Source organism: Amphiprion ocellaris, chromosome 19 (assembly GCF_022539595.1).
Source record: "Amphiprion ocellaris isolate individual 3 ecotype Okinawa chromosome 19, ASM2253959v1, whole genome shotgun sequence".
In the NCBI taxonomy this organism is placed as follows: Eukaryota; Metazoa; Chordata; class Actinopteri; family Pomacentridae; genus Amphiprion; species Amphiprion ocellaris.
In genome coordinates, this window is record NC_072784.1 from 9,873,473 (window position 1) to 9,883,672 (window position 10,200).

The following is a 10,200-nucleotide window of genomic DNA, read 5'->3' on the forward strand; positions in this document are numbered from 1 at the left end:
CGTATTATATTAATCTAATAATTTAATAACACAAATGTTTGGATATTTTAATTTTTTTTTAACTTTTGGGATATTTTAATTATCTTTGGTGCAGTTCATTAATATTTTTCTGTATTTTCAGTTTTCATATTTTCACACAATTATTCAGAGATTTTATTTTATTGATATTTTATTCAGATTTATGTGACAATAAGTGTAAAATTTTATTTTAATGATATTTTTCTGAAAATGTGGGGATTCCATATTACATACAATACGTTATTAATAATGTGGTACAGTTAGTTTAATTTTTAGTAAAAATCATATTGTTGCATTTTTTATTCATATTTTGGAAAATAGTTTTTTTCTTTTTGTCATACATTTGGGGGAGTTTATTGAATTTTTCTGTACAGTATCTTAATGTTTTTGTTTATTATCTTTCAGACATTTTGGTGATGTTATCATTATCAATTATAGTTATATTATTTTTGGTACAGTTTGGGAGACTTGGGGGATTTTAAAGAACTTTTCGGAAGCTATTTTATTCATATTTTTGATGCAGACTCTTGATTTTTTTTTGTTTGTCGTCTACTATTAATTTTTCTATATTTTTGGGGACATTTTGGCACAGTGGGAAGATTTTAAAGTATTTTATTACATTTTTCTTTATTATCATTTTGTTTCCTGTTTTCTTCTTCTCGGATCACAGCTGCACAATAATTACACTTCAATGATCTTAATTTCATTTCTGTCTCAACCGTCACGAAGAAGATAAAACAGCTAAACTGGTTTTAAACTGAAAATAAGGAGAAAATCTTGTGGTTGTTCACATCTGGCTGATAGATTAAAGAACCACAGAAACACAGATGGACTTTAGTTGACTTTTGTTGACTTTTAATTGTTGAAGCACTAAACAGAACAACGCTGAAGTTTTCCCAACAACCAAGAAAACGTGGAATTTTCTCCTCAAAGACGAGGCGATGAAGACGAGATACGCTCTCAGTCAGGTGTTTCCTGACGCAGCGTGCAGGAAGGTGATAGGTTGAGATGTGGCTCCGCCCCCGGTCAGACAGCTGTGTGATTGGTTCAGATGGTTTCCTCGATGACCTTTTTGACAACAGTCGTGGTGACTGTTGAGGTGGTTGTGGATGTAGAGGACAGGTCTCCGGAGGACAAGGCGACAGATCTGCAAAGAAAACAAGAAATTTCACTGAAAACGAACATTTACGTTTAAAGAGTTAGTTTTTGGCTTCAACTGTCTTCACAAATAAAAAGTGGCATCTACAGAAGCTCATATGGAGAACAAACATTTCATTTTATTAATGTTTTCTGACATTTTTGAGTTGATCAGGTACAAAAATCTCATTGATATGTTTTGGTTTTCATTAATATTTTAGTCCAGTTCTTTTTTTTTTTTTTTTAAACTTTTTTTGTTGTTTTCACATTTTTTCAAACGTTTTGGGGACTTTTTATTAACATATTCTTGCGAAGACTAAAAATTGTTTCCTGCCGTATTTTCCTTTCTACTGTAATTTCACTGAAATGAACAAACATCAGATCTGGCTGCTCGGTTCTTCAGATTGGACCAAATCTTACCCGACTCCCTCTCCGTCCAACAGCCTCCTGTACTCTGCGATCTCCATCTCCAGCCTGGTCTTGATGTCCAGCAGCATCTGGTACTCCTGTGCCTGCCTCTCCAGGTCGGCCCTCAGCTGCACCAGCTGCTCCTCCAAGGACGACACCTGCACAGGTAAACTCAAGTGAGCAGCAGCTCGGAGCAGAAACACACCTGAACCTGCGGAAGGAAACTCACCTGCATCTGGTAGCCAGCCATCTGTCCGGCATAGCGACTCTGAATCTCAGCCAGCTGGGCCTCGAGAGAAGCTTTCTGTGGGGACATGAGCTGGTTAGAGGACGGAAACACAACCGAGCAGGTGTATCTGCAGCTGTGGAACACCTGTGACAATAAACATCACCTGGTGTTTGGACTCACCATGCTGAGCTGAGACTGCAGCTCGATCTCCAGAGCCTGAAGCTGACTCTTCACTTCCTTCACCTCCGATGTCGTGGACTTTAGCGTCATCTCTGTTGTGGACACCTCCTTACTGAGGATCTCCGACTGCCAGGAGAAGCACACGTCAGTGGACATAAAAGCCTGGAGGTGTTTGTCTACCTGTGTGATGCCGGAGTCGTACCTTCGCCTGGAACCAGCCCTCCAGCTCCTTGTTGTTCTTGGCAGCGACGCTCTCATAGTACTCCCTGATCTCCTCCATGACCCTGGTGAGGTCCTCCTGAGGAGTAGCGTCCACCTCCACGTTCACCTGACCGCTCATCTGGGCCCTCATGGCCAGCAGGTCCTGCAGGGGACAGCGTTAGCTCAGAGTTAGCATGCTAAAATACCAAAATTATTCTTACATATGTCCTAAAACGTAAATGTGATTTGCTGGTAATGCTAACTGAACCGTACTTCACTGTCAGCTGCTTTACAGGTTTATTATTTTTAGTCGGTTTGTTAGCATGTTGAGTTAGCTACTACTGTATTTAGAGATTAATGCTAGCATAGCATGCCTGAACACTTACATTAGCATAGTATTTCTACTGGTATGGTTAGTGTTACATGCTAACAGGACTATGTAACACATTTCTTCAATGTTTTGCATGTTACCACACTTAGTATGTAATAGTTTATTATGTTTTGTTTAGCATGCTAAAAAAGCTGTCAAAGTACAGCTGCGTTTAAAGAAAACATCCTGTCAGGATGTGTCAGCACAGTGTAATATCAGGTATTGTTCGCATAGCATGCTAAACTGGTACTGTTGTGACTTGCTAACAATGCAAACTAAAGCATGTAGCATGGTCAGCTTCTTTACAAACATAAACACATTTAGTAGTTATTGTCTAGTATGTTAGCACATAATGTTAGCATTAGCCTTCAAGTATACCTGAGTATACTTCAGGTAATGGAAATTAACTGCTATAACATGTTGAGCCAGTGTATTATCAGGTTTTTGGTAGCATAGCATGCTAAATTGCTGCTGTTAGCGTGGAGTTTTGGTGCAGTATGACGCGCTAACATTGCCAACTAAAGTGTGTAACATTGTCAGCTTTAGTATCCAGTTATTTAGTGTTTAGTTTTATAGCATATTCTGTGAGCGTTCATCTCAACCAGTGTGCTTTAATGCTAAAATACGTTAGCACGACAAATTTACTGGAATGCCAAACATCCCACGCTAACAATGCTAAGTAACTTTGTGAGCGTATCAACAGACCTTGTGTTTTATGTGTGTAATGTTTAGCATGCTAAAATAGCATTAGCATAATGACAGGGTAGCTGGGCTGTTATTGATTGTCACTGGTTGTAGTTATATCTGTTGTCAACAGTCACCTCCTCGTGGTTCTTCTTCATGGACAGCAGTTCCTCCTGCAGACTGTCGATCTGCATCGTCAGGTCGTTCTTGGCCACGCCCAGTTCTCCCAGCAGCATCTTCAGCCCGGCGATGTCGGCCTCCACCGACTGACGCATGCCCAGCTCGTTCTCGAACCTGCAGTTTATTCACATCGAGTTGGTGAAAGGAACGTGAAAATAGAGTATAACAGAACAAAGCAGTGAAAAAATAATCTGAAAAAGGTGGAAATTTTTTTCTGGATTTCTCTAATTTTTGTGAATTATAATGAGACAATGAAATAGTATTTACAAGATGAGTTGGGTACGTTTATACAGATTAAACAGTAAAGATGCTAAAATTATGAAATTACAGGAAGAAAATTTAAGCTACACTGCAGCAATTAGGTGTAAAAAACTTACTGAAACGGAATAAAAACAGTGACAAGGCTTCTGATTAAAGTGAATTTTTAAGAATTATTTTAATGTACTTACCAGCAAATATGTTATTTTTTTGCGTCTATTTCTTTGTCTTTGGCACCAACTTAACACCAATTTATGAAGGGTGATTAAAATGTATTCAAGTATTGTTTAAAATTAAAAATTGAGCATAATTTTTATTTTTACAGACTGGTGGAGGTTTTTTTCTGAGCTGCAGAAAGTCAGACTGAGGAGGTGAAACAGCAGCCAGCAGGGGTGTGGTTGTAGTACTTAGAACAGCCAGCAGGGGGAGCTAATGTGCTACAGGATTTATTTCTTCAGCTGTGATTTATGAGCCGATTCTTCAACTGACCTCGAGTTTGTTTTTTTTTTAGTTTGCATTCCAGAGAGAAAGAGAAGAAAGGAGGGCAGAGACAATAAAAAGAAACAAAGTAACGTAACAAAGAACGGAGAGCAGGAACAATAAAAACTAAAGCTACTAACTTCATTCTGAAGTCATCCTGAGCCAGCCTGGCGTTGTCGATGCTCAGCAGGACGGTTCCCTTGGCGATGATGGCGTCCTGGATCTGAAACAGGTTTAAACAAAACAAATGAGTAAATTCTGCTGTTTCAAATTCACACTGACAAAGCACGATGGACGGTTCACAAAAACGTTAAAATAACTGTTTGAAATGACTTTTTTGTTGTTGTTTGTCTTTTCAGATACATGAGCAAATTTTAAAAGCTTCACCTTTATCACTTAGGTGTGTTTCACCTCCCGTCCAATCAGAGCCCTGGTTTCCTCAAAACTCTTATTTATTATCAGCACTATGGAAGACCAGATGTGCCATATTTGCACTCATTTTTGTTGTTTATGTAGCAGTAAAATGTAAATATAAAATCAGCATTTGTACATTACTAATTTAATTTCTTCTTTCTAGTTCTCTTTATTTGTTGTCGTTAATTACGGAGGCTGAGCGTTGTAATTTTAACAATGAATTGAACAGCATTTCCCATGATGCCTCACCTTGCCCTGCAGCTCTTTGATGGTGACGAAGAAGGCGCTGTAGTCTCTGGTGGTCGGACCCACTTTGCTCTCTACGAACTGCCGGATCTTCAGCTCCAGCTCGGCGTTGGCCGTCTCCAGCGCCGACACCTTGGCCAGGTAGGTGGCCAGGCGGTCGTTCAGGTTCTGCATGGTGAACTTCTCGTTGCCGATCACGCTGTCTTCCCCGGCGCCGCCACCGAATCCGGCGCCTCCACCGAATCCGGCGCCGCCACCGAATCCAGCACCACCACCGCTAGCAAAGCTGCTGCTGTAGCCGCCACCAGCGCCGGCAGCAAAGGATCTGCTGCCCTGGGAGACCCGGACGCCGCCGATTCCACCTGCTACGCTGAATGAGCTCATGCCTTGGCCGCCCATCATGCTGCGGCCCATCATGCCGCCGCCCATCATGCCGCCGCCCATCATGCTGCCGCCGATGCTGCTCATCCGGGAGCTGGAAGAATAAACTGCTGTCATGGTGACGGAGGAGGCCGGTCTGTCTTCTCGGTGGAGGAGCAGAGAGGAGAGAAGTGAGGAGAGACGAGCATCTGCTGCTTTTAAAGGCGCTGAGGTGGGCAGGTGAGGGGGTGTGGCCTGGACGCAGGTGAGGGGGCGTGGCCTGGGCACACCTGCTGGCAGGAATGTAACTGAGTAGTTTTACTCCAGTGCTACTGCAGGCGACTGTTCAGACATGTTTCAGCTTTTTATGAGCCTTTATGGAAAAATCAAAAGCTTTTCATGCTATTGAAGAACATTTTGTTTTTGGAATGTTTCATTCATAAAACATCTGATGCTGCTTTTGAAACATTTTCTATTTTTAAAATAGGTTTGTTCTGAAAATATTTAGTTATTTTAGAAACATTTGCCATGTAATAAAGCACTGTATGTTGGTGTTCTGCATCATTTTGTTGTTGTTCTTCATCATTTTGTGTGTCTTTGTGGTTGTTTTGCATCATTTTGTGTATCTTTGTGGTTGTTTTGCATCATTTTGTCGGCGTTGTGCAACATTTTGTGTCTTTGCGGTTGTTTTGCATCATTTTGTGTGTCTTTGTGGTCATTCTGCATCATTTTGTGTGTCTTTGTGGTTGATTTACATCATTTTGTGTGTCTTTGTGGTTGTTTTGCATCATTTTGTGTGTCTTTGTGGTCATTTTGCATCATTTTGTGTGTCTTTGTGGTTGTTTTGCATCATTTTGTCATCGTTCTGCATCATGTTGTGTGTCTTTGTGGTCATTCTGCATCATTTTGCATCATTTCTTGTGTCTTTGTGGTTGATTTGCATCATTTTGCGGGTCTTTGTGGTTGATTTGCATCATTTTGTGTGTTTTTGTGGTTGTTTGCGTCGTTTTGTGGGTCTTTGTGGTCGTTCTGCATCATTTTGTGTGTCTTTGTGGTTGTTTGCATCATTTTGTGTGTCTTTACTGTTCTTTTGTGTCATTTTGTGTGTCTTTGTGGTTGTTTTGCATCATTTTGTGTGTCTTTGTGGTTGAATTGCATCATTTTGTGTGTCTTTGTGGTTGTTGTGCATCATTTTGTCGTCGTTCTGCATCATGTTGTGTGTCTTTGTGGTCATTCTGCATCATTTTGCATCATTTTGTGTGTCTTTGTGGTTGATTTGCGTCATTTTGCGTGTCTTTGTGGTTGATTTGCGTCATTTTGTGTGTCTTTGTGGTTGATTTACGTCATTTTGTGTGTCTTTGTGGTTGTTTTGCATCATTTTGTGTGTCTTTGTGGTCATTCTGCATCATTTTGTGTGTCTTTGTGGTTGACTTGCATCATTTTGTGGGTCTTTGTGGTCGTTTGCATCATTTTGTGTGTCTTTACGGTTCTTTTGCGTCATTTTGTGTGTCTTTGTGGTTGTTTTGCATCATTTTGTGTGTCTTTGTGGTTGTTGTGCATCATTTTGTCGTCGTTCTGCATCATGTTGTGTGTCTTTGTGGTCATTCTGCATCATTTTGCATCATTTCTTGTATCTTTGTGGTTGACTTGCATCATTTTGTTGGTCTTTGTGGTCATTCTGCATCATTTTGTGTGTCTTTGTGGTTGTTTGCATCATTTTGTGTGTCTTTACGGTTCTTTTGCGTCATTTTGTGTGTCTTTGTGGTTGTTTTGTATCATTTTGTGTGTCTTTTTGGTTGATTTGCGTCATTTTGCGTGTCTTTGTGGTTGATTTGCCTCATTTTGTGTGGCTTTGTGGTTGAATTGCATCATTTTGTGTGTCTTTGTGGTTGATTTGCATCATTTTGTCATCATTCTGCATCATTTTGTGTGTCTTTGCAGTTGTTTTGCATCATTTTTAAATCCCGTTTTGCTGCTTTGATAACACTCGTGCTGTCTTAAAAACGTTCCTGTTCTGGTTTCGAAACATTTTAATGCCTCCTTATGTCATTTTCCTAAAAACTCTTCTTTTGTTTGTTTATCTGGTGTCACATTTCACCGCTAAATGTGTCTCATGTGGTGACCAGAGATCAGATCCTCCAGCTTACAGCAGAATACTGAGTGTTGAACTGAGGGGGTTTGCAGGATTTCGTTGCCCCTGCGGCTCTGTGATATAAGTCATAGTTGAACAGCAGATCGTGTTCTCGCTGACGCTGCACTTTCTCTCGGCACAAAGGGCCTCAGTATGACGCTGGCGTCTGATTGGCTTCTGGCACAGAGCCCTCACCTGTCACTTCCCAGCGTCGTCTTCTGCAGCTCGCTGTGGGAAAACGCCACCGGCTGACAGCACGGCGTCCGTTTGTTGTTTGTCACGGCGACCTGCAGCTCGAGTGTGTCGCTTGTTGTGTGAAGTGTGCGTCGTGATGAGAGTGTGTTGGTGTTGCTAATCCCGGCATCAGTCACACACCTGAACAGCACAAGTAGCCTCTTTATTAGGAACACCTGTGCAGAGCAATGCAGCCCGACTGCTCCCACACTGAATTCTGTTCCAAGTTTCTGTCAGAGAAACAACAGAGCTGCTGCGTAAAATCCACCGCAAACAACACAGAGGAATTTTTATGTGTCGTTGTGGTCGTTCTACAATTGTACAGTTACATTTAGCAACGATTTTATCCGTACATCTGAGAGTAGATACCACAAACTACCTTTAGTCGCTAACGCTACTGTAGGATCTAGTCAGGAGAAAACAACCGAGATAGGAGCCAGAAAACAAGTTCATCATGTTGTGTTGTTGTGGTTGATTGGCATCATTTTGTACGGTGGCCGAGAGGTGCAAACCAAATTTACATAATGCAAAACACTTTTACAACCTCCAAGACAAATTTACAAGCGACAAAACACTTTCACAAATCCAAATGTAACCGGAAAGGGAATGTCCCAACTCCGGGGTTGAAGCGGAAGTGACGAGGAGCGGCTAATGCTACTTTTGGTAGTTGTTGATGGTGAACCAAGCGAGCGGGTGATGTTTTGCCCGTTTTGTGGGGAACATATGAACCGATTGACGCGGTTTTGTTTTTCGTGTGGTTGGTCTTTAGAGTGTTTAAATGGCGCAGATCAGACCGACAGAGTGCATTAGCCGCTCCTCATCGTCACTTCCGGTGCTTCCACTTCACTTGTGCTGCTGTTGGTTTCACTGCAGTCAGTGTTCCCATTATTTTGTCCACCCAGAGCTGAAGCTGACAGGTGAGACAGGATGAAGTGGACTCAGGTACTTTCCATCCCGGTGCTGCACCTCTGAAGAGAATCGCTGTCTGCTGCAGCTTCGAACGCAACATTTGGTTGCAAAAGTCAGTTTAGTGTTCATGAATGCGGCCTTTACAGCTAATGCGCTGATCTGAGCTGAAGGCAGTGAGTGACAGTCTGCTGTAAGGAAGCCGCCTGCAGCTGACAGATCTGCAGCCTGCATGAGTCTGTACATGCGTCGGTGCATGCGTGCAGGTATGTGGGTATTAATAGTTCATACATGAGCTCGTATAGCTGCAGGTCACAGCTGCAGTTTCACCTTTAATTTGCCTTTAATTAAAATTTGTTGTCACATCATTTTAGTTACACACCAACAGAAAAAAGAGATTCATGTTTTTAGTCTGAATGTAGTTTTTTTCTGTTCCTGTTTTAAGTTTGTCAGAACGAAACATACATCCTCTGCTGATTTTTGTGTAATCTTACAAAGAAACAAAAAAATCCAAGCAATAAAATGCCTTCACAGCTCCACCAAACCCGACGGAGGTGTCACCACAAGCTGGAAATGTATTCCTGTTCAACAGCAAACAAGGTCTGTTCAATCTACAAAAGACTGACCAACATGCAAAGATACATTTATTTACAATGATAAAACATCAAACTCATCCAAAGAAGTTGGAGGTGTTGCCAACATCTGGAAGCTGCAAATTATGTTACAATGTTTCAGTGTACTGAAAATGACAACAATGAATCTACTCATCATGTTTCAGTGAATCAGAAATGCATTTGTTCCTCACATTTTTATGCATTGACGCTGTGAGACTGCATTAGGTTGTCGAGGGGTGCAGACGCTGTGTTTGTTGGACACCAAACACTGAACATCATCACAAACACAACTTCCCCACAATGGAGCACGGTGGTGGCGGCACCATGATGTGAAGATGTTTCTCAGCAGCAGGTTCTGGAAGGCTTGTAGAGGGTAAAATGAGTGCAGGAAAATGTAGAGAAATCCTGGAGGACAACCTGATGCAGTCTGAAGAGAACTGAGACTTGGAGAAGATTTGTTTTCCATCAAGACGATGAGCTAAAGCAAACAGTCAAAGCTTCACAGAAACACAATACTCTGGCACTCTGGAACCAGCAGGACCCAGGACCACTGTTCCCTCAAAGCTGCGCAATTGCGCACTGCTGACACGCTCTCCACGCACAGAAAATCTGCGCTGCGCACAAAAAAAAATCCAACCTAAATTCAAAATAAAATAAACATGTAACAATTCATTCTGTGCTATTTTTCAGTGTGAGTCAGTGAGTGACCAGTGACTGGCTGCTGCAGCCAATGATGCGATTCACATACGTATTTACCATAGACTGGAAGTCCAGAGGGCTGGGTTAGTGAAGGAAATTTAGTTTAAAGTTGAAGCAGAAAGTTAACAAAGAAAGTTGAAAACCACCTTCTGATACCTGAAATCTCTGAGTTTTCACACAAAGAACACCTGAACATGTCAAACTGGTTCCATAGTAGAACCATCATTGTAAAAACGTCATAGTATGGTGTGTTGCTCAAAAAACATTAGGACCCGGCTGTCAGGGGACAAACATGTAAGAAACATGAGAACAGAGAGAACCCAACCAGTAGGTCACAGTTTATCATCCCCCAGTCATCTCCTGAAGTCCATATGGTGAGAGACATCAGTATCTGGTTGTTCATTTACCAGAGGATGCTTATAATCATGCTGATGTGGTCTGTACTCTACAG

The 10,200-nt window shown here is 41.6% G+C and overlaps 1 protein-coding gene across 1 annotated transcript; it reads right to left on the minus strand.

Moving 5' to 3' along the window:
- Positions 1-851: 851 nt before the first annotated feature.
- Positions 852-5,346, minus strand: LOC111584886 (keratin, type I cytoskeletal 13-like). Its single transcript, XM_023294219.3, has 8 exons — positions 4,809-5,346; positions 4,286-4,368; positions 3,365-3,521; positions 2,175-2,336; positions 1,973-2,098; positions 1,793-1,867; positions 1,576-1,721; positions 852-1,165 (listed from the first exon to the last, which is right to left on the minus strand). Exons 1-8 carry the CDS (start codon positions 5,301-5,303, stop codon positions 1,066-1,068), a joined length of 1,344 nt encoding a protein of 447 aa, XP_023149987.2. The 5' UTR covers positions 5,304-5,346; the 3' UTR covers positions 852-1,065.
- Positions 5,347-10,200: the final 4,854 nt, after the last annotated feature.